At 41.4% G+C, this 25,116-nt stretch overlaps 1 protein-coding gene across 3 annotated transcripts in view; it reads left to right on the top strand.

Annotated features, from left to right (window-relative positions):
* RELN (reelin) overlaps window positions 1-21,186 on the top strand; it is a 382,634-nt gene extending 361,448 nt beyond the window's left edge. Inside the window, exons 62-65 of one of the 3 annotated variants that reach the window (XM_060692665.2) lie at window positions 2,011-2,208; window positions 6,038-6,136; window positions 13,791-13,926; window positions 20,043-20,172. In XM_060692665.2, coding sequence (XP_060548648.2) covers window positions 2,011-2,208; window positions 6,038-6,136; window positions 13,791-13,920 — 427 coding nt within the window. In that variant the 3' untranslated portion in view covers window positions 13,921-13,926; window positions 20,043-20,172. Of the gene's footprint in view, window positions 1-2,010; window positions 2,209-6,037; window positions 6,137-13,790; window positions 13,927-20,042 lie in introns of all 3 variants that reach the window. The other 2 variants (XM_060692666.2, XM_060692664.2) reach the window with 2 other exon arrangements.
* The last annotated feature ends 3,930 nt before the right edge of the window (window positions 21,187-25,116 follow it).

The following is a 25,116-nucleotide window of genomic DNA, read 5'->3' as shown; positions in this document are numbered from 1 at the left end:
GTAGGAAAAAAAAATGCCTTTAAAAGCCTCTGGCGATCCCAGCTGAGTTGCCTGATCGTCAGAGGCTTCTAAAAGCATTTTTTTTCTGCAATCTCTTCGGCCGAAGATGTTGTAGAAAAAAATGCTTTTAAAAGTTAAAAAAAAAAAAAAAGTTGGCCATGCCCACACAGTCACATTACCCACCCACCCCCACCAAGTCACGCCCACAGAACCAGTCGTAACAAATTTTACATTTCACCCCTGGTTTGATGGTATATGAATGTGATCTGAAGACGCAGAAAAGTTGATCCTAGATAGTATATTTGTAGTTCTTGGTGGTCTCTGATTTGGTGGCTTTTCTTGCAAATATTTCATTACCCAACTAAGTAACATCATCAGTGCTAGGAGGGAGTGGTTTTTTGTTTTGTTTTTTTGATTTATATGCCGCCCTTCTCCGGAGACTCAGGGCGGCTTACAATGCGTTAAGCAATAGCCTTCATACTTTTGTATATTTATACAAAGTCAGCTTATTGCCCCCACAAACTGGGTCCTCAATTTACCTACCTTAGAAAGGATGGAAGGCTGAGTCAACCTTGAGCCTGGTGAGATTCGAACTTACAGTAATTGCAGACAGCTGGTGTTAATCACAATGCTATCAGTCTGCTGAGCCACCAGGCCCTCTGCTCTCTGTTTATATGTAGTACTAGTGGTTTGCACTATCATTGTTGGTGAGAGTGTCTTGATGGTTCCTTTGGGTTGTTCTTTGCTATTAGCTAGAGCAAGAGCAAACCACCTTCCCTTCAGCACTGATAATGTTACCTAGTTGGATAATGAAACGTCTGCAAAAAAACCCTACCAAGCTCAGCGAGCACCAAGGACCCACAGTTCAAATATTCTCTTAGATTTTTATGCCAGCTGAATGGTAAGGCTCACATGATTTTCGAATGTATAAAGTGCGAAATACTGAATTGTATGCAGATGGAAAACACTTTCACTTGGATGCATTCGGATAAGTGCTCCATAGGTCAAAGCATAGAAATCTAGTAGGAAGGTAGAAAAGAGACCATAGCAGAAGAGAAGTTAGTAGAGAATGGTGACTTGATTCTATAAATACATCCTTTCCTTTGCAGAAAACTGTTGGCAACTAATTTATAGTAGGGAATCAGAGAGCAGAATGGGAGATATAATAAAGTCCATTAGACCATAACAAGATGTTTATTTTTTTAAAAAAATCCATCAGACCAAGCTAGATGTTTATAAAAGATATAATAATAGAAACATTGGGAAGAAAGTTACCTGCCGCAATACTTATTTATATTTTTAATTTATTTATTATAAAATCTGTTTGTCCCCCATCTCATATTCAATGACTCTGGGCAGCTAACAACTTTAAAAAAAAAATAAAAAAAAAATCATAAAAAACACAAAGCAGATTAAAAAATGACTAATTCTTTTTTTTTTTAATATACTTTATTAAATTTTTCCATTATAAAAGAAAGAAAAAAAATATACAATCTCTATCTCCTTCAGAGGTACAGTGTTTACACAATTTACGGAATCGTGCGTTAAATAAACTTCATCCTTAGCTATTCAATATTCTATGCAATATAGCTCGTACTTCGAGTGCATAACAAGTCATATCCTAAAATCATGTTTTAGTCTTGTTCTTCAACCAATTGTACCAATTTCCCCATACTTCATAATATTATGAAATAATAATAATAATAATAATAATAATAATAATAATAATAATAATAAATATTAAAAAATGACTAATTCTTATAATAATTGTATATAATGGTTTTAATGATTGAATTTTTTGATTGTGCCGATTACTAAGAATTGTAAAGTTTTCATTATTTTGCCTTTGTGTATGAGGTTTTGTGTGTGTGGTTTTTTTTTTGTGTGTATGTGTGTATGTATAGCTGCTGGTATTTGGATAATTCTTTTGCTCTTGTTGTAAATCATGAATTAACTGGTTCTCTTTGCTATCATCCTTCTTCCTGCTTTTCCCTTCCCTCCTTCCCCCAGCAAAATAATGTTTGTTTTGCAAATTGGAAGTCTTTCACAAACTGATAGTTGCAACACGAATCTCAGTGACCCCAACACTGTCGACAAAGCTGTGTTGCTCCAGTACAGCGTAAACAATGGGATTACATGGCAAGTCATTGCACAGCACCAGCCAAAAGACTTTATACAAGCCCAAAGAGTCTCTTACAATGTGCCACTGTGAGTATGCCGTTATACTACGTTTCTCTTTAGAGCGAAAGGCGTCCGGCGCGGAAAATCAGGACCTCGCGCTAAATTCTTTTTAAGCCGATTAACGCCATCACTCCTATAACACAAGATCTAGTCAAGATCGCGCCTACTACACAAGAACCCGGTCAAGTAACGGTCAACATTAAATTGGTGCTAGGTCAAGAGCGGAATTCAAGAGGTTGAGCTGAGACTCTTTGTGGGAACGTAACAACTGCAGGCTAATTCCTCTCTTGACTCCACCATCTAATCCCGTGATGGCAAACCTTTTCGGGACCAAGTGCCCAATCCGGAACGTGTGTGCATGTGCGCATGCCGGAGCACTGGAAACCCGAAGACCAGCTGGCCGGCACGCGCATGCCTGTTTTTGGGCCATTTGGGGGGCCGTTTTCTAGCCGTTTTTGAGGCAGTTTTCCCGCCGTTTTCTGGGCATTTTCTGGGGTGTTTTCTGGGCCATTTTCAGGCCATTTTCGGGCCATTTTTCAGGCAAAAATGGCCCTGAAAGGGGCCCGAAAGTGGCCCGAAAACAGCCTGAAACAACGGCCCGGAAAAGGCCCAGAAATGGCCTGGAAAATATTTTCAGGTCGTTTTCCGCCACTCTGGCACCCACGAAGACCAGCTGGCTGGCGTATCAGAAACCAGAAGAGCAGCTGGTGACGGGGTGTTTGCCCACAGAGGGGGCTCTGTGTGCCACCTCTGCCTCGCGTGCCATAGGTTTGCCATCACGGATCTAATCCCTGAATAAGATAAAATCTGGTTTTGAGAGAGCTGGAGGCACGTGGCCCTTGGTTACTGAAAGTTTGCCATTTGAATCTATCACAAAAACCCCAAAACGCCTTCTTTGAAAATGTGCAGAGAAAAACCGTCGTCCAAACCCATTATTCGAACGCAGCTTCAATGAAGGTGAACTAGTTTCATGTTTATTTAGAGTGTTTGTTTATTTTATTAAATTTATAGGCCGTCCTCACTGATAGGGACACTCTGGGTGGCTTACCGCTAGTAAAGAGATCAATATTAAAAAAACAGCTCAATTTTGAAAAAGCTACATCTAAAACTAGAAGGAAGGAGACAAGACGGCACAGGGATGAGATCTTCTGCTTTATAGCTTGTGTCTTCTTCGGCAGCTCCAGATATGACCCATCATCCTCCCCAATTTTATCTCCACAACATTTTTTTGTGAATTAGGTTAGGCGTGACCTATAGTAAGTCACTCAGCGTTCCTCAAAGCCGGCTCCAACATTCATTTCTAGAGCAGAGTTGCTGGATTCTGATAAAATTTTCAACAACCAGATTCCTTGAGGGATGTTAAAATGGCTTTAACAGAGCTGGAAAGGACCTTAGGAGGTCTTCTAGTCCAACCCCCTAGCTCAGGCAGGAAGCCCTATACCATTTCAGACAAAGGATTGTCCAATGTCTTCTTTAAAAACCTCCAGTGATGAAGGACCTACAACTTCTGGAGGCAAGTTGTTCCACTGGTTAATTGTTCTAACTGCAAGGAAATTTATTCTTAGTTCAAGGTTGCTTCTCTCCTTGAAGTGAGCTGGTTCTCACCTCACCTCAGGATCCCGGATCTGCGCGCCTTCTGCCGCGCTCTAAAGACCTTTTTATTTCACCAGGCGGGCCTGGCCTAACTTTCTCCCTCTTTTTTAAACAATTTTAATTTTAATATTTTAATATTTTTAATACTCAAAAATTTAAATCTGTTTTAAATTGATTGGGGTTTTAATTTGTCTGGGCCAAACTATTTAATTCGATTTTATTTCTGCTTTTTAAATTTTGTATGTATGTATTTTATTGTTGGCTGTTCACCGCCCTGAGTCCTTCGGGAGTAGGGCGGTATACAAATAAAAAAAAAGTAAAGTAAAGTAAAAGCTTGTTGGCCTTTTTTTTTTTTTGTATATATTTTTTATTTATTTCTAGCAATAATCTCAAGACCTTGACATTTAATGAAATCCAGGATGCATTTTCATCCTGCTCGTAAATTTTCACAAACTGCTCATTTCAAGAGCTGGTTCAGTACAAGCCAACCTTCTGCGACATGATATTTTATTTATTTATTTATTTATTGGTTCGATTTATATGCCACCCTTCTCCAGAGACTCAGGGGGGCTTACAATGTGTTAAGCAATAGCCTTCATACTTTTGTATATACCTGCTTAGTAGGGCTTTCGGGCCCCCCTTAAGCGGTGTTCTTTTTTTATACAAAGTCAGTTTATTGCCCCCCACAATCCGGGTCCTCATTTTACCTACCTCGCAAGGATGGAAGGCTGAGTCAACCTTGAGCCTGGTGAGATTTGAACTCGCAGTAATTGCAGGCAGCTGGTGCTACTTTAACAGCACTTAATCAACTGCACCACCAAGGCTCTTTTCAATGTGTGGAGGCCCTCAGCACCCTTCCAGAGTGAGGATTAGGGGAATTGTAGTATAATAGGTCTGAAAACACATCCAGACCAATGTTCAGCAACACAATCACCTCAATGCATGTTGGGCCTCAATATCTAGCAGGGGATTGTGAGAACCGAAGTCCAAAATCTCTGAAGGCGATACGGAAGCTGAGACATCTTAGTGCAGGGGTCTCCAACCTTAGCAACTTTAAGACTTGTGGACTTCAAGTCTCAGAGCAAAGCTGGCTGAGGAACTCTGGGAGTTGAAGTCCACAAGTCTTAAAGTTACCAAGGTTGGAGACCCCTGTCCTAGTGGACAGCCCCTTAAATATGAATCGACAGTGTGCGGCGGCAGCGAAAAAAGCCAATGCAATCCTAGACTGCATAAATAGAGGGATAGAATCAAGATCACGTGAAGTTCTAGTACCGCTTTACAAAGCCTTAGTAAGACCATGCTTGGTCCAGTTCTGGTCACCACAATATAAAAAGGTTGAGACTCTGGAAAGAATGCAGAGAAGAGCAACAAAGATTATTAGAGGGCTGGAGGCTAAAACATACGAACAATAATTGCAGGAACTGAGTATGTCTAGTCCAGTGCTGGCTAACCTTTTTGCCATCATGTGACAGGAGGGGGGGGCGGGGGAGGTTCACGCGTGAGCGTGCCGACACCCATAATTCTATGCGCCCCGCCCCATGCATACACACATGACCCCCTCTTCCCCCCCACCCCGCTCCTGGCCCGCAATGGCCCAGTAGGCCTGTTTTTCTTTCTCACCTGGCTCCAGATCTTCTCTATGCATCTGGGGAGGGCGAAAACAGCCTTCCCTATCCCCTCGGAGGCCCTCCGGAGGCCTGAAACAGCCCATTTCCCAACTTCCGGTTGGACAGGAAGTGACATTTTTTGCTATCCCGAGCCTCCAGTTCTCCAGCCTCTCTAGGAATCTAGCTGGTGTGCCCACTCATATGGCTACGTGTGCCACCTGTGACGCGCGTGCCATAGGTTCGCCATCACGGGTCTAGTCTAATGAAAAGAAGGACTAAGGGGGACATGATAGCAGTGCTCCAAGATTTGAGGGGCTCCTACAAAGAAGAGGGGGTCAAGCTATTCTCCAAAGCACCTGAAGGCAGGACAAGAAGCAATGGGTGGAAACTAATCAAGGAGAGAAGCAACCTAGAACTAAGGAGAAATTTTCTAACGGTGAGAACAATTAACCAGTGGAACAACTTGCCTCCAGAAGTTGTGAATGCTCCAACACTGGAAGTTTTTAAGAAAATGTTGGATAACCATTTGTCTGAAGTGGTCTGGGGTTTCCTGCTCAAACGGGGCTGGACTAGAAGACCTCCGAGGTCCCTTCCTACTCTATTATTCTATGTTCTATTCTTTTCTGCTCCCTCACTGTCTCGTTTCTCATTTTTAGGGAGGCACGAATGAAGGGGGTGTTACTTCGCTGGTGGCAATCCCGCCACAGTGGCTCAGGCCACGATCAATGGGCTCTGGACCACGTAGAAGTTGTTCAGTGAGTATAATGCATGCCGTCATATGACCACCAGCCCCATATTCCACATCAGGATGGAAAAATTTCGAGTTCATGATCGAGTCCTATTTAAGCGAGGGGTTTTGAGAAGGCTTTATCTGCAAATCACTCTTTATTGTGAAATAAAGGCAGGGAAAACGGGGACTTTTTGAAATATAAAGGGGAAATATATATTAGTGGCAGTGCCACTTTAAGACGGGAGGACTTCAACTCCCAGAATTCCCTAGCCAGCATGCAATAATGTATCTCATGCAATGGGGAATTCTGGGAGTTGAAGTCCACCCATCTTAAAGTGGCCCCTCAGTGATGAGAAACACTGCATTAGCGCATTAAACTACAGCAATGTAAAGGAAGTTCGTCAGGATAAACCTGATTTCCGTTCTTGGCACCAAAATAGAAAATTGCATTGCTCTTATGTAGCGTAATATTGCTATTAATAATAAATTAATAATAAAATAATTCCTTATTTTAGAATAGCAGAATACCGTGGAGAAATAAGATTCGTTATATTAGGTTCCGGGGGCAGAGATTATATTCTTCCCCACCAGTTTTACCAAGTAAAAGTCTTTTTGCCTGTTAATTCTTCCCTCCTCCCCACACTAAAACGATTTCATGGTTAAAAAAAAAAAAACACTTTATATATCACTGGAAAGTTATTTACCTTTTCTCTAACAATTTCCTGAAATTCTAGTGTCATGCCGAGCTGGGACCCATCGCTACCGTGTTTGGCTGAGAGAGGTGTGCTTACCCGATAGATAGGTTCCAATGTTATTTCCTTTAAAATTTTGGAAGAATTATGGCTGATAAAATTTCGAGGTGTTAAGATTACTTCTGGAAATGTTGATTAACTATGAAACTTATCATTTCCTTGAATCACATTTAAATTAGGGCTGGAAGAACCAATTGCTACTGAGCTTCGTTATACTACGTACCATACTAACCCTTAACCCTAATCCTTTCAACATTAGCTGTGGAAAGTGTCCCTGGTTCAGAGGCTAGCCATGATCTAACCATCATGATTACTCTTGCTGTCAACAGCTTGAGTATCCAAATAAAAGCCCAGTTCTGAAAAGCATACCGTTTATTGAATACATAGTGTAGGAATGGCGAGGTAAAATTAACTCTGAATTTCTAAGGCACACGGTTCACAATATTACACAATGAATTTCCCAGCCCAACCCTTAAAATTAACTCTGAATTTCTAAGGCACCAGTTCACAATTTTAAACAATTAATTTTCCAGTCCCAACCCTCAGGCTTCCAGGTAGACCATGTAAACAAGTTCTCTTTGTTATGGGAACCATCTGCCTTCTTCTTCACACCTATTTATATGACCTTGAAAAGTTTCCAGAGTCTCAAAAGCTCTAGTGGAACTGCAGAAGTTTCGTTTCCCCAAATTAACCCATTCATAGTCAACATCTCCTTCCCCTTACTCTAATGACAAGTTGAAACAAAGAGGCCTGTAGCTGCCCATGTTTCACTCTTGACACTTACCTTCTTTGCAGCTAAGCCCCAGTAGACTAATGTAATTACGGCTAACTTTATTTGGCTTAGAATTGTTGGCTAGGAGCTAATCTCTTCCTCCATGTTCCTCCTTGCTCAGCCTCCCTCCCCCCCAAAAAAAAATATAGAGAGAGGGCAGGACCCTCTCAAATTCCATGTAGTTGGACTGGAGATTACAGTGAGCATAGTTGAAATTGGGGGTACGGTGTCCTAGTGGTTAAGGCACTGGGTTAAAGGTTAGCCGTTTGAGACCCAAGCACCTCATGACGGCATGAGCTCCTGTTACTTGCTCCAGCTCCTGCCAACCTAGCAGTTCGAAAGCATGCAAATGAGAGTAGATAAATAGGTACCACTTCGGTGGGAAGACAACAGCCTTCTGTGCAACTTGGCGTATAGTCATGCTGGCCACATGACCACGGAAGGGTTTTCAGACAATGTTAGCTAAGAAACGGAGATGGGCACCACCCCCTGGAGTCAGAGATGACTGGTCAGAGGAAACCTTTACCTCTTTACCTTTACCTTGTAGAAGTTCTGGTTTATACTAGGGACCTTGGACTGGCTGTGGTCAATGGACCCTTGTCCTGCTGTTGTCCTTCCCTACATCCCACGCCATTTTAGATGGTTACTGATCGTTGGCAGGATCCCTGGGTCCTAAGTGAATTCTTGGTAGAGGAGGCTCATCCAAATCAAGCCATTAAGTTGATGGTTAAAAGTTTGCGCACTAGCTGGCAAAAATGCCATTGCCAGGCAGATCTATCTTCAAACACTAATATTTAAACCAAGCCACCATTGATCTGTTCCAAAGGAAGGCATTCAATTTGTTATCAAAAAATCTCTATCGGTCTATGGACAGCCCTAATTTAAACAAGTGAAGATGCCAAGAACAGCTTAAGATGCCTTCGTTTCTAGTTGATTCTGCTATTTTGTTTTATTTTATTGCACCAGAAAGCACCAGCTTGCATGGCCCCCATGCCATACTTAAATTGTAGCCTTTATCCAATAATCGGTAATTTTTCACGCTTAGCTGCCCTGCCTAGTTGTTGTTTTTTAAGCCACACTCTTTGCTAAGCTTGGCCTCCATCGCATCAACTTCTAAGTTTAACCTAACATGAAAATAGACCTTATTACTGATTCGTCTGGTATCTTTTACGCAAGTTAAGACAGAAATAATGTTCTGATTGCAAAAAATTTTCTACTAGAAACCTGTTAGAATATTACGCAATGATCACCAGTTAAGATGCTGGACTTGTCAGCCTGAAAGCTGACAGGGTTTGAGATCCGAGCGCCACATGACGGGATGAGCTCCCGTTCCTTGCTCCAGCTCCAACCCACCTAACAGTCTGAAAGCATGTAACTGCGAGTAGATAAATAGGTACCACTCTGGTGGGGAAGAAACAGCATTCCATGCACCACGGTATAGTCATGCTTGCCACATGACCCTGGAAGTGTCTTCGGACAATGCTGGCTTCCTCGGCTCAGTAACAGAGAGGAGTACTGTCCCCTTAGAGACGGACAGGACTGGACAGGGGAAACTTTTACACCTAGAGTATTGTGACTTAAGCAAGATGTAGAAAGAAAAAAAAAAGAATGAAAGAAAATGGGGGAGAAATTGAATTTTTACACCTAAGACCAACATGCAAACCTATCAAAGTTTTGTTTGTATTATGTTTCTTGTTAAAGAGCCCTTTAGTTTGGGTTACAAATAAAAATATTATAAATAAATTAAAATTATTCAGTTATACGCTTGCCCCCCCATCTCTCTCTCTCTTTCTATCATCTATATCTATCTATCTATCATCTATCTATCTATCGTCTATCTATTTATATCTATATCTATCATCTATCTATCTATCTATATCTATATCTATCATCTATCTATCATCTATATCATCTATATATCTATATCATCTATCTATCATCTCTCTCTGTATCTATCTATCATCTATATCTATCATCCATTGATCGATATCTATTATCTATTATCTATCATCTATATCTATCGATATCATCTATCTATCATCCTATCTATCATTCTCTCTCTCTCTCTCTCTGTCTATCTATCTATCTATCTATCTATCTGTCTATCTATCTATCTATCTATCTATCATCTGTCTATTGATCGATATCTATCTTATCTATCTATCATCTATCATCTATATCTATCTAAAGCACATCATAAAACAGATTAAAGTTATTTGGTGATATATGCACTCTCTGTCTCTTTCTGTCTCTAAAACACATTATAAAAGAGATTAATTTTTTTTTCAGTTGCCCTGTATCACTAGCTATCTATAAATTTTTATTCAGTTTATACAGCTTACCACGCAACCCCAAGTGAGCTTCAGAGTTTATCATAACAATATAAAAATTGTAGAAAAACGCATCGTGCTTTTGGGATAAAAGCAACTGCTTTGTTCAACTTTGTCTGTCTTAAAATATTTGCCTATCATGCCTTGATATTTTATCTGTTGCTTTTATCCCAATAGAGCAGGTTGGCAAAGAGAGAGAGAGAGACGCGTATGCCAGCCTTGGAATGCAATTCACTTCTTGTAATTTTGCAGCGTAGCTTATTATTATCTTTTACTTTGGGATCGGAAGATCATGATGAGTCGGAGACAATTATCACAGCGGGCTCGTAAAGTGGTTCACTATTGATTTTATCAGTCAGGAACACGGCTTGGATTGCAGTTAACAATCCTCTCTATTCTTCCATCTCTTGGACCACTTCCCAGACTAATCTAAACATAGGTAAAGAGAAGAAAAAGAAGGGCCATATAAAAGACATACAGAATGTTCGAGCGGGTGGTGCCAACTCTTTTTTCTAATAACTTTTGAGCCACAGGCTCAAGTAACGCCAGAGACTTGTTCCTTTGAATTTGTCACGTTCGCACCAACACACACACAAAAAGGAGAGGGCAGATTGTCCACAGGATTGTATAGCCATAGAAGGGTTTTTTTTTTAAAAAAAAGAGAAATATTATCTACGGCTGAGATTTTCTAGTACAAGTAGTCCTGGCCTTACAACCCTTCATTTAGTGACCGTTAGAAGTTGCAACGGCATTGAAGAAAGGGATTTGTGAGCAGTCCTCACACTTAATAACCATTGCAGTGTCTCCATGGACATGGCTCTTGGCAACATGAGTTTACGATGGTCGCAACATCCCAGGTTCATAAATGATCGCCATTTGCGGCCTTCCCAGCTGGCTTCCAACCAGCAATGGCGGAAGCTGGATTTGCTTAACGACCATCTGCTTCATTTAACAACTGTGGCAAAAACAGTCATAACATTGGGCACTTAAGAACCACCTCACTTAGCAATGGACATTCTGGACCCAGTTGTGGTCATAAGTCAAGGACTACCTGGGATGGGCTTTGAATGTGAATTAGAGCTAGAATCTTTAGAATGCTGGGCTCTAGTAAAACAGGCCTCCGTTTTTGACTGGATACCTCAGTTGAATCAACTTTGGTTCTTAGCTTTCGGGGCAGGGGGTGGAATAACCATTAGAGAAAAGTTAGAAACAACCTTATTCAAAATACCAAGCAAAAGAGTTAATATATTACCACTTGCTATGTATCTTTTAAACATGTTCAACATTTTTCTGATTTAACAAAGAAGTATCTAGTATTCTTACAAATGAAGTTTGGGCTCAAGAGTTCAAATTGAGGCATGTTTCTTAGAAGAGATTAGGGAGGGAGGGAGAGAGAGAGAGAGAGAGGGAGAGAGAGAGATGATAGATAGATAGACGATAGACAGACAATAAATAGATAGGTAGACAGACAGACAGATAAAGATAGATTAGATAGATAGATAGATAGATAGATAGATAGATAGATAGATAGATAGATAGATGGATGGATGGATGGATGGATGGATGGATGGATGGATGGATGGATGGAAAGATTAGATAGATAGATAGACAGACAGATAGATGGATAGATCGATGGATAGATGGATGAATGGATATATTAGATAGATAGATAGATAGATAGATAGACAGACAGACAGACAGACAGACAGACAGACAGACAGACAGACAGACAGACAGACAGACAGATGCATCAATGGATAGATGGATGAATGGATAGATTAGATAGATAGATAGATAGACAGACAGACAGACAGACAGACAGACAGATGCATCAATGGATGGATGGATAGATGGATGAATGGATAGATTAGATAGATAGAGAGACAGACAGATAGAGAGACAGACAGACAGACAACTAAGAGAGACAGATAGAGCGACAAGACAGACCATGATAAATAGACAGAAGGCAATTGATCAATCTAATATCTAGTAATATCCTCCAGCTCTGCTAATAAAAAATTAAGAAAATTGCCTGGAACCAACATTGCATTAAGTCATATTTAAGTAGGATTGATGGCTGATTTGTTGAAGTTAATTTTTAAACTAAAATTTTAGAGGCTTTCAAGAGATTTTATTTTAAATGCATTTCTGATTGCAGAACAGTTCATTGGAGAAAGCTCTTTAGCGGTATACTTAGCTTACTGTATCTTTAACGTTACAAACAAATACTCAGCAGCATCCCCGGGGTGGGGGTGGGGGGGCCAAACAAATCAGCCTGATGAAAGCAAGCATCCCGCCATTGCAATGCAAGCCCCTCCTCTCTTGTATACGGCATTGTGATATCACCCGCATATCTCAAAGGGGTGGAGCTAGGAGCAGGATGAGAAGACCCTGCTTTCATCACTTTGATTAAAGTAATGGGAACCTGCAGCTCATCTATAGCAGGGGTGTCAAACTCGATTTGATTGAGGGCCACATCATGGTTATGTTTGACCTCGGGGGGGGCAGGGGATCTGGCCAGGGAGTGTGGCCAGAGGGGTGGCTGGCTCGACATCAGGGCGGGTTTCAAAACCCGTTGGTATCGGTTTGTTCATGGGTGCTCATGCGCGATGCTTCTGCGCATGTGTAGAAGCATCTGGGTGGTGGGCGGAGCCTCCCACCGCTGCCGCTACAGGTTCGCCCGATTCGGGGCGAACTGGTAGCAACCCACCACTGCTCGACATCACTCGCTGAGGCTCTGAGCTCCGTTTTCATTGGCAGAGGGCTGCAGGAGGCCACCGCGACCAAAAACGGAGCCTGGGAGGACCACGAGCAGCCCTCGCGATCTCCATTTTTGCCGGCGGAGGCACCACGGACTAGTGCTTCGTTGTTTCCAGGGTGGCCCCGCAGGCCAGATCTAAGCATTCTGCAGGCTAGGACCGGCCTTGAGTTTTGACGCCCCTGATCTATAGAAACACCTCCTTTTTTCTAAATTATTTCTTCTCTGTGTTTGTGTATCTATTCTGTAAAAAGTTTTTACAATCAAAAGTGATACTCGCTGTGCATGTCGGTCATTCCCCAATGAAAAACCATACCCTGCCTGCTTAAGAGAAGATGCCAGCACTCCTTTCTGATTATTTCCATTAGAAGTATTTCAATATAAAATGTAAATATTTGTGCTTAATATCTTTATTAAGACAAAAAGAGATTAACAGACCAGCTGAGGTTTCATTTCCCATTCCTAACAGTAATTGCAATTGCACCAAAATATGAACTGCACAGAAACCTGAGACCAAGCTCCAAAATATTTTTTATATTATTTGTCATGAAACTGAATGCTGGAATCACAATATTTGGAATAAAAGGCATGCCTTTAATCTTTAGATATATATATATACGTCGTCACCATGCTTTTCATGATAAAAAATCATATCTTTTGGCACAAGAATTTTAAAGGTTTAAGTGATTGCAAAAATTCTGGGGAAAGATCTTTTTGAAATATCTTATCAGTAGTAATGTACGTTCATGTAAATGCCTATCTTCCTTTGCTTCATCTCTTTAGTCCAGAATCGTATATAATTGATATATAATCCAAAATAATTATTTATTCTATATATATATATATTAGATATTACTTATTTCAACTTAGAAAAAAAAATGTTACATTTTTTGCAGCTTTGTGCTAGCTTGCCCATTATTTGTGCAACTTTTTTTTATATATTATAAGTCTTATTTCTGAAATATAATATAAGACGTGGTTATAAAAAAGGATTTGAATGATTGCGACTACAGAGATCTACTTTCTTTCAACCGGAAAGTAATTTGTTCAATTTTTATTTTCAAAAGAGATGAAAGATCCTATATTGCCTCTAAACCTCATCAAGCTTTTATGACTAATCACAGTCCTGCATGCATTGAAATACATTTTCTAATTTGTGTTGTATTTCATTATTTGCTGTCATTGGTTTTACACTAGAGTAAGGTAAGTGATTTCATTCCTGCAATATCAGTGCAGCCCCCATCTTCGCAATTGTCATTCCGTTCACTTAATGCTGATATTGTCGTTTAAAGCTGAAGTCGGCCAACTCCAGCTCTCTTTTCCCTGAAAGTCTTACCTGAAGGGTAATCGTGATTCTGAGTTGCTCTGGGGCTCGAGACACCCGCATGTCAAATAATTGGAATTTTTGCAATACGTTTTGAAAGCTGTTGGGTTGGATCTGTTCGACGTTTACCGAAATTCAAAAGGAAAACAACGGGATTTCTCACTTTCAAAGGAGAGGAATCAGATTAAGAGAGCAATAAGAAGTCAACTGCATCAGAGAAATTATTTAGGATCTATGTGTTGTACACCACAGCAACAGGTTTCTTCTGACTGACCTTCTCTGACCTCGGAAGCTAAGCAGAGGTCAGATCAGGCCTAAGAGACCACAGGAAGCTGTAGGTCAAAAGAACCACCTGCGATGAAGGTAGTGGAACACCAATTCCATAATATTTTCGCCCCAAAATTGACGGAAGCCCACTATTCCCTCTTCACGATAGACCCCTTGTTCCTCATGCTCCGAAAATAGCACTAGCCGGAGACTTATATATCGCTTCACAGTTCTTTACAGCCCTCTCTAAGCGGTTTACACAGTTAGCATCTTGCCCCCAACAATCTTGAGTCCTCATTTTACCCACCTCGGAAGGATGGAATGCCGAGTCAACTTTGAGCCGGTCAGGATCGAACTGCTGGCAGTGAGCAGTGAATTAGCCTGCAATACTGCATTCTAACCACTGCGCCACCACGGCTTAGATAGCAATGGCACTTAAGACTTATACACCACTTCACAGTGCTTTATAGACCTCTCTAAGCGGTTTACAGGGTCAGCCTATTGCCCCCCCCAACAATCTGGGTCCTCATTTTACCCACCTCGGAAGGTGGAAGGCTGAGTCAACTTTGAGCCGGTCAGGATCGAACTGCTGGCAGTGAGCAGTGAATTAGCCTGCAATACTGCATTATAACCACTGTGCCACCACAGGAGCTGATAGAGCTGCACATGTGTAGCCCCTACACAGTACCCTGAGTAGCACATTGACAGCTAGGACATCTTTTTTACACCTTCCCTCAGGAGGCAGAAAAGTAGCTGTGTTGCCAATCAGTCAGTCGGTTGGTAATATTTATTCGGTCAATGACAAAGGACTGCAGAAGAAACATCTGCAGATATCTTTGGCCAAATAGAAGCATTTAAGGAAGGTGCTCCAACTCAGAAGTTGGACTTGCCAATTCTCTTCTCTGGATTTAGCTGGGAGTGGAATCCTGCTATATTTCCAAAGTAATGCCACTTTGTTAGACCTGCAAGTGTGGCTTGCTCATACACAGAGGTCCCCGAGATTAGAAGACCTAAATTTAACCCTGAGCAGGTTTCACATTTCCGTCCAAAAGATACCAAGATGCAGAACCAGAATTGCAGAAGTTCAGCCTGCAATTCAGCCCTTTTCCAGATGGTCTAGTACAGGGGTCGGCAACCTTAAACCCTCAAAGAGCCACAAAGGTCCTAACTGGAGTCCCCCGGTTCAATTCTGGAGCCGACCGGAAATCCGGTTCCCCCACCATAGAGTCTCCTCCTAGTGCGGTGTCCTTTTTCCTCTACCTGTCCTAACCGAAAGTCCTATCAATTGTGGAGCCAACCGGAAAACCCGCCCCTTGCCATAGAGTCTCCTCCTGGCACGCCATGCTTTACCCCCCCCCCCCCCCAACCAGAAGCTCCTCTCAAAATTGTGGCGCCGACCAGCGACAGGGAGCCACAGCAGAGGGATGAAAGAGCCACATGCGGCTCCAGAGCTGTGGGTTGCGGACCCCTGATCTAGTAGTTACATACAATTGCACATCCTTCATTGGTGTAGACCTCTCAATCTACAAAATTAGCACAGGGTCCAATGTTACTGTGTGGTGACACTGAGCAGTGGCTCAGTGGCTAAGACACTGAGCTTGTCGATCGAAAGGTCGGCAGTTCAGCGGTTCGAATCCCTAGCACCGCGTAATGGGGTGAGCTCCCAGCTTCTGCCAACCTAGCAGTTCGAAAGCACATAAAAAATGCAAGTAGAAAAACAGGGACCACCTTTGGTGGGAAGGTAACAGCGTCCCATGGGCCTTTGGCGTTTAATCATGCCGGCCACATGACCACGGAGACGTCTTCGGACAGCGCTGGCTCTTCGGCTTTGAAACAGAGATGAGCACCGCCCCCTAGAGTCTGGAACGACTAGCACATATGTGCGAGGGGAACCTTTACTGTTACCTTTTACAAATGTTACTGACTTTTCAGCCAACACTAAAGTTTAGTTATTTTGATCTTGGTCCATGACTGTTAATAGAGTTTTACTTTCTTACTTACCTCACTAATTTTGAAGAGGATTGTTTTGCAAATGTTAATTAAAATCATGGCTGGCTGCGGGATTCTGGGAGTTGAAGTCTACAGGTCTTAAAAGTCGCCATGTTTGAGAAACACCTGTCTAGGAGTTAGCCAGCAGTTTATCCTATGACTGGAGAATTTCGATTTACAAATACTCCCAAATTCTTCTGGGGGTCCCCATTGGGGTCTGTTAGTGGAGAACAGGTTAGTTTATAGCAGGAGAGATGTACAGTAGTGGCCAAAATTGTGGAAACCTTTGGGGAAAAGTGTATTTTCTAAAACAAGCTAATAACACCACTTTTTTTTTTGCAGTAGTATACCATAAAATTATATATCAATGGAAAGATAATGTAATCAAGGATGTAATGCAAGAACTTTTATGAAGGAATTGCTATTAGAATGGCAGTTAACGGCATAAAGAAGAAAAGTGAAACACGTAGAAAAAACGAGATATACAAAAATTATCAGAAAAAACGAGATATGAAAAAATGATCACCACGTCAGTTAATACCTAGTTGGGTAACCTTTAGCATGAATGATGGCCTTACAACGTTTTCCCATGGAGTGAACCAAGTCTTTTAGTTCTGCAGCCATTATAATGTGAAACCAAGATGGAATGATTGCTTCTATTAACTGGGTTTTATTGCTGGGTCACAAGTTTCTTTAGTCGGCTCCCTAGATTTTCAATTGGGTTAAGGTCTGGGCTATTCCCAGGGCCATTCCAGCAGTGGAATAGGATTATCTTGAAACTCCAAAAAAAAAAAAAAAGTGGTGTTATTAGCCATCAAACCTCAAAAATACACTTTTCCCAAAAGGTTCCCACAATTTTGGCCACTACTGTAAATCTGAATCTGATCCCAGAATGTCTTTCCTTTATCCTCTGCTAAGTCAACTAGGGAGTGCCACTTTCATTTGTAGCTTAAAATAAGACTGCATTGCACACAAGTGGGTGTAAAGGTGAAATCTGATTTCTTAGCATGGCAAATGTCTTTTACTACACATTGAAGAGATCACAGAATTCAGCCAATCTGTAATTGGCCACTCAGTTGCAGGGTTAGACTGCCATCTAGAGGCTAAAAGGCTGCATGGCACAGGAATTAACTTTTGCGGCCATAATTTCAGCAAAGGTTGATTTGACAGGTAGTCCTCGATTTACAATGGTTCGTTTAGTGATTGTTCAAAGTTGCAACGGTGCTGAAAAAAAGTGACCGGTGACCGTTTTTCACACTTACGACCGTTGCAGCATCCCTGTGGGTCACATGATGAAAATTCAGATGCTTGACAACTGGTTCATATTTATGACGGTCAGAATGTCCTGGAGATTGCGTGATCTTCTTTTGCGACCTTCTGATGAGCAAAGCCGATGGGGAAGCCAGATTCGCTTAACAACCAGGTTACTAACTCAACCACTGCAGTGATTCGCTTAACAGCCGTGTCAAGAAATGGTCGTAAAATGGGGCAAAACTCACTTAACAAACGTCTCGCTTAGCTACTGAAATTTGGGGTTTAATTGTGGTCGTAAATTGTGGATTACCTGTGTATCTACCTGGGCCATTTCCCAAACAACTAAATAAATAAAGTGAGATTTATAAAACTGGATGCCTACGAATAATGTAGAAAATACTTCAGTCGTGATAGCTGCTGCCGATTTTTAGAACGTATCTACTTAAGTCAACTGCAAACACAGGGGTGAAATGCTCCCAGTTCGATTCGGTTTGCCCGAACCGGTAGTAAAAAAGGCTACTGGTTTGCCGAACCGGTAGTAAAAAAATGTTTTAAAAAAAAAAGTTCTGACAATCAGCTAAGCGAGACGCCCGATCATCGGAACTTTTTTTATTATTACTTTTTTAGCATTTTTTTACTACCGGTTCTCCGGAAGCGGTATTCGGGCAAATAGGTTGTAAAAAAATGCTTTTAAAAGGTAAAAAAAGAGGCTCTGACGATCACAGCTATGGCGCGCGATCGTCAGAACCTTTTTTTTAACCTTTTAAAAGCATTTTTTACAACCTATTCACCCGAATAGGTTGTAAAAAAATGCTTTAAAAAAGTAAAAAATAAAGTTGGCCACGCCCACCCAGTCACATTAACCCCACCCCCACCCCACAAAGCCACGCCCACAGAACCGGTAGTAACAAATTTTACATTTCACCACTGTGCAAACATCAATGTTACCACCAGCCTAGAGTCAATCATCGTCAATTAACAACCCCCATAATCCCCTGCAGGATGGAGTCTGGGCAACTGAATGGAGCTAGCAGAGTGTTTGAACTGCCGGATGCCCTTCCTGTTGCCAATGTGGAGTTTTGTTCAGCAGATACATTCTCATTGTGCCCAGAGAGAGAAATATCTGCCTCTACCTAGGATCAAACTCACAGCCTCCTGATTGTGAGGCGAGAGCTCCACCTCTAGGCCACCGCACCTGTCACCACCAACCTACAGTAACTACAATTAAATCATTGTATGTTGCTCCAAAGTCAGGCTGGAGCGTAGAAGTAAGTAGCTTAATGTTGGGCATCATTATTTGCCCATTATATATTAAGTCCACTATTCTTTTATGTTCCCTATACTTCACTCTCTCTTTAGCAACTTGATTTATTCCCTAGTATGTTTCAACCATGAATCTGTATGAATGAATCTGCAATCATTAGATCTGAGGTCAGGAGGTGATAACCGATGAAAAGCTTTTGCTCAGTTTCCGAAATGAATTGCAGTGAAATCACAGCAAGGGTTAATTATAAATGCAGCATATTTAAATTTGAAGAAATTAGCTTGCTTAAGTTCAGCTCAAAGAACATAACTGATAAAAGAGTCACAGCAGGTCAGAAGTGTCATTTGAAACACACGGTAGCATAAGCACTCAATAAATGGGTAATAAAACAGAGTGATAAGAATTTTACAGATAATCCTTGATTTATGGCCGCCATCGAGCCCCAAATTTCTGCTGCTAAGGCAGTTGTTAAGTGAGTTTTGCTCTGTTTTTTTTTTTTGCCACAATCGTTAAGCAAACGGCCGCCGTTGTTAAGTGAATCATGCTGTCGTTAAAAGGGAATCACGACTTTGCTTGCCGGAAGACGGCTGGGAAGGTCACAAATAGTGATCCCCTGACCTGCAACGGTCATAAATACATCCACCCGATTTTTTTGATCGGGTGACCATGGGGGGATTCTGCCACGGTCCTAAGTGTGAAAATCAATCCTAGGTCCAGTGGTGAGCTGCTGCCGGTTCAGACCGGTTCGGGTGAATCTGTAGTTCTGACAATCAGCTGTTCCGCCCACCCTATCCTGTCCTATATTTCCTCCTTTCTGGCTCAGCTGATTCGCGCGGCACATCTGATTTTCGCGCCTCCCCTGTTCTACTTACTGGGGCTGCCTTAAAAGGTAAGCAGCTGAGCTTCAAATTGGTGTATTTTGAACGCTGCGCACAAGTGCGTTAGGCGCGCACACGATGCACACGATCACCAAACCGGGTGCAGCCCACCACTATCTAGGTCCCTTTCTTTCGTTGCCGTTTCAGTCCCTGGGAACGGTCGCTCCACAAATGGTTGTAAGCCGAGGAGCTCCCTTGTCTTAAAGGAATCCCTTTTAAAGGCCACGTTCGTGTTGGGGTCGAAGGATTTGCGCGGGGTCTTTGCGTTGTGAATTGTGAACGCCAAACTCGCGGTCGAAAGCCAGTGACGCTCTTCTCTCCCGTCCTTCTTTCCATTGTGCAGCACTCGCAAACAAAATTACATGATGAATTTTTCACGGCAACATGGGCTCAGGCATTTCTACAACAGAAGACGACGTTCACTTCTCAGGCGGTCCCCGTGAAGAGCAAGACATGACTTTCCTTCCCCCCCCCTCCTTCTTTCCCGACCTGTGACATTTTGCTTTCAATCCCCCCACAACCGAACAACCCTGAAAATTTGATTTACGAGGACTTTTTCTCTCCACGCGCACATCCGACCCTTTCCCTTCTTGGAGGTATATTTTGAAAGCCTCCCTCAAGGCAGAAAGTTACGCCCTGTTTTGTTTTTTCCCGCACTGTGATCCTCATGGGAAGCGACTTATTTTTCTCATAGGTAAATGTTTTTGAATGTTGTTGTGTCTGTGAAAAAAAAAAATTGTGATTCTGTTGTAATACCAGTTACAGTGGCAGTATTGGAAGTAAAGCGACTGTTTTGAACAGGAGGAAAAAGAAGAAGAAGAAAAACAAATGCGTAAGCACAAAAAAAGACTTAATATTTAACGTCCGAAAACTACAATATTAAGTACAATTCAGTATTTAAATGCACTGTATTTTGGCTCTGTATCATATTTTATATGATTAAGTTATTCTCGTCCTCTTTGTATCCTCTTCTGCGACTTGAGCACGATGGCACTGCGTTAACCGTCAGGACATTTTGCAGGTGACGCCTGCACAACTTACGCAAAGCAAAGAAATGCCGGACTCAAACAAATATAATCTCAACAGCCATTGTACGAGACCATGATGTCCTTCATTCCTTCTCTTTGTCTACCTGTTAATCATTGTTTGTGGTAACCCGTCACCAAAACAGAAGCTCCTGTTTCCTTGTTGAAAAGTACAGCCGTCCTCCGCGGATGCGTTACTTACAGTAGCTGCCATTTGCTCTCTGTAGTAATGGAGTGATTTGTAAACAGTGGAACGTTTTCTTCTTCGTGTTTCTTTGTGGTTTGTTTCCTTTTTTTTTTTTTTTAGGATGGGGGGGTTTCATTCTGTATCTTGGATACTGCCTGTACCTCCCACCGGCAACACAATTTATGACCCCACAACTCTTGTTAACTGTCTGTAAACTTTCACTCTACAAGGAATCAACTAAACTTCAATGCTTCAATAAAGATGTCAACCAATGATTTTTATTTATTTATTTATTTATTTATTTATTTATTATATTTCTATACCGCCTTTCTCCCATAGGACTCAAGGCGGTGTACAGTCAAGAAAAATATAGACACACAAACATCATAAAATTGCTAATTAAAATTATTACTTAGTTCGGTCAATTAAATAAAACCCAGAATTAGATAACATTTAAAAAATAATTTAAGGTTTATTTATTTTCTTAAATCATTTAAGATTTAAGGTTGATGATGTTTTTTCCCCCCTCACAATTTTATACCAAGGAAAAGGAGCGGAATTTACCTCAGAGAAAAACCTGGTTATTATTTTTTTTACAGCTATACGTTGATGAGGAAATTTGCATTAAGAGAAAAGCCCACAATTCAGAAAAAATGGAAATATTAGCAAGATCCTATGGTTGGAAACACCTGATTGTCCCAAAGGTGTTTTTTTTTTTCAAAAGGCAACTGGACTTTTTTTTTTCCCTTGAAGATGTTTCGCTTCTCATCCAAGAAGCTTCTTCGGTTCTGTCAGAAGTTCTGTCAGAAATCAGAACAGAAGAAGCTTCTTGGAGGAGAAGTGAAATGTCTTCAGGAAAAAACAAAAACGAAGTCAAGTTGCCTTTTGAAAAAAGCACCTTTGGGACAACCATGACCTGGATGACTGAGAATCTCCATAGAAAATGAAACATCCCACTGCTCCATGTGTGACATTTTTCTCCACAAGCAAATGGAGTGTGACGTTTTTCTCCACAAGCAAATTTCAGACGTTCTATATCTCTGCAGGTAAACTAAAAAACATTTAAGTGCGGTGAAATTGGGAGTGTGTCTATAGAGACAGATCATAAAACAATTTAATGAATAATACTTGCAAGGTATTTATATTGGAACTAGGTAGTTTGGTGTAATGGTTAAGGCACCAGGCAAGAAAAGGAGAATGTGAGTTTTAGGCCTCGGTTAGCCATGAAAGCTGGCTGGGTGATTTTCGGCCAATCACCAGGAGACTGTGAATTCTAGCCTGGCTAGGTGGCTCAGTGGCTAAGACGCTGAGCTTGTCGCTCAGAAAAGTTGGCAGTTCGGCGGTTCCAATCCCTAGTATAGGTCTCCTGCGTGAACAGGGGGTTGGACTAGATGACCTCCAAGGTCCCTTCCAATTCTGTTACTGTTACTTTGGGCCAATCACCAGGAGACGGTGAGTTCTAGTCCTGCTTTAGGCATGAAAGCCAGCTGGGTGACTTTGGGCAAATCCATCTCAGCCCAACCCACCTCACAGGGTTGTTGTGGGGAAAATTGGCTGGAAGGACGACGGTATGTTGAGTTGTTTGCCGCCTTGAGTTACTTGTAAAAATAATAAAGGTGGGATGCAAATAGAGAGATGATAGATGATAGATAGATAGATAGATAGATAGATAGATAGATAGATAGATAGATGATAGGTAGGTAGATGGATGGATGGATGGATAGATAGATAGTTATGTGATAGTTATGTGATAGGTAAAAGACAGACAGATAGATACGTGATAGATAAAAGACAGATGATAGACAGACATACAGACAGATAAATAGATATGTGACAGATCTGTATGCCTTTTATCTGTCATGTATCTATCAACTATGACAGACAGAGGATAGAAGATAGATAGATAGATAGATAGATAGATAGATAGATAGATAGATAGATAGATAGATAGATGGATGATAGAGATAGATGATAGGTAGGTAGGTAGATGAATGGATGGATAGATAGATGGTAGGTAGGTGGATGGATGGATGGATGGATGGATGGATAGATATATGATAGTTACGTGATAGGTAAAAGACAGATAGATACGTGATAGATAAAAGACAGATGATAGACATAGATAAATAGATATGTAACAGATCTATATGCCTTTTATCAACTATGACAGATAGAGGATAGATAGATAGATAGATAGATAGATAGATAGATAGATAGATAGATAGATAGATAGATATGTGATAATATATATATATATATATATATATATATATATATATATATATAAAATATATTAAAAATATAAAGATAGATATATGATAGATGGATAGATACGTGATAGATAAAAGACAGATGATAGACAGATAAATAGATATGTGACAGATCTATATGCCTTTTATCAACTGACAGATAGAGGATAGATAGATAGATAGATAGATAGATAGATAGATAGATAGATAGATAGATAGATAGATACGTGATAGATAAAAGACAGGTGATAGACAGACAGACAGATAAATAGATATGTGAAAGATCTATATGCCTTTTATCTGTCATGTATCTATCAACTATGATAGATAGAAGATAGATAGATAGAAAGATAGACAGATAGACAATAAACAAACTTACCTTGTGACTCCTGAAGTTTCTAGCTGTTAGAAAGCAGAGCAGAGGTGAACTTCTCCTCTGTGATTCCTAAAATGTGTCACGCAGCACATTTTGTAATATTAAGATATCTATCAGAACACACTTAACATTTGGCAATGTACACCGAGAGTGCTAGAGAGGAATGTACTGACTTTCATTGCATTGCAACATCTACGGCTTAGCCCGATTATAAAGCCATTACTTAATTACCTTCTGCCCTTCCATTTGTTTAGAAAGTGATAGGAGCGGGCAGGAGCAGCGGAAACAACGAATGCAATCAGATAGGCCTCTATTTCTTCTTTTGTGTTAAGATGTCTGCTGAGCGTTACTCATCACAGGGCCCGCGGCTTGCCAAGACAACGTTTCCGAATGACAGTGCTGACTTCTAAAAAAAAACAACCCCTGTTTAGACATTTTACTTCCTGTAAAGCAGAAAGATTTCCTGCTTCCACTGGTGATGCGTATGACACCAGCAGCTCCCAAAAATGCACATTATCGATATTTGCAGCACTATATCGTGTTCTAGGTCAGGGGTCTCCAACCTTGGCAACTTTAAGACTTGTGGACTTCAACTCCCTTGGGAGTTGGGCGGCATAGAAATATGATTAATTAAATTAAATTAAACTCCCAGAATTCCGCAGCCACAATTCTGGGAATTGAAGTCCACAAGTCTTAAAAGTTGCCAAGGTTGGAGACCCCTGTTTTACCGTGTTTCCCCAAAAATAAGCCCAATCAGGCTTTTGAGCGCATGCACTAAAATAAGCCCTCCCCGAAAATAACCCCTCCCCAAAAATATTTAACCACATGCGCAGATGGTCCCTGCCACTTCCTCTGGTTAGGTTTAGGGAGACAGAGCTGAATAACAGGTAAGATGGCAAGAGGAGCCCCGTCTTGCTCCATGCACCCCAAAATAATAAGACCTCCCCAAAAATAAGGCCAAGCACTTATTTCGGGGTTCAAAAAAATAGAAGACAGGGTCTTATTTTCGGGAAAACACGGTAGTTGTCACCGAGGGGGGGGGTTCAAACTATTCTCCAATGCACCTGAGAGCAGGACAAGAAGTAACGGGTGGAAGATCATTAAAGAGAGAAGCAACCTAGAACTAAGGAGAAATTTACTGAGCAGTCAGAGCAATTAACCAGTTGAACAACTTGCTTTCAGAAGTTGTGGGTTGCTCCATCACAGGAGCCTTTTAAGAAGAGATTGGACAGCTAGCAGGAATCGGGGGTGAAATCCAGCAGGTTCTGACAGGTTCTGGAAAACCGGTAGCGGAAATTTTGAGCAGTTCGGAGAACCGGCAGCGGAAATTTTAAGCAGTTCAGAGAACCGGTAGCGGAAATTTTGAGCAGTTCGGAGAACCGGCAGCGGAAATTGTGAGTAGTTCGGAGAACCGGCAAATACCACCTCTGGCTGGCCCCAAAATGGGGTGGGAATGGAGATTTTGCAATATCCTTTCCCCCAGGAGTGGGGAGGGAATGGGGATTTTGCAGCATCCTTCCCCTGGAGTGGGGTGAGAATGGAGGTTTTGCAGTATCCTTCCCCTGCCACGCCCACCGAGC

Source organism: Pantherophis guttatus, chromosome 7 (genome assembly GCF_059756535.1).
Source record: "Pantherophis guttatus breed Tessera chromosome 7, ASM5975653v1, whole genome shotgun sequence".
In the NCBI taxonomy this organism is placed as follows: domain Eukaryota; kingdom Metazoa; phylum Chordata; class Lepidosauria; order Squamata; family Colubridae; genus Pantherophis; species Pantherophis guttatus.
The sequence above is the reverse complement of the archived record's forward strand: the minus strand, read 5'-3'. Positions and strand labels throughout refer to the sequence as shown.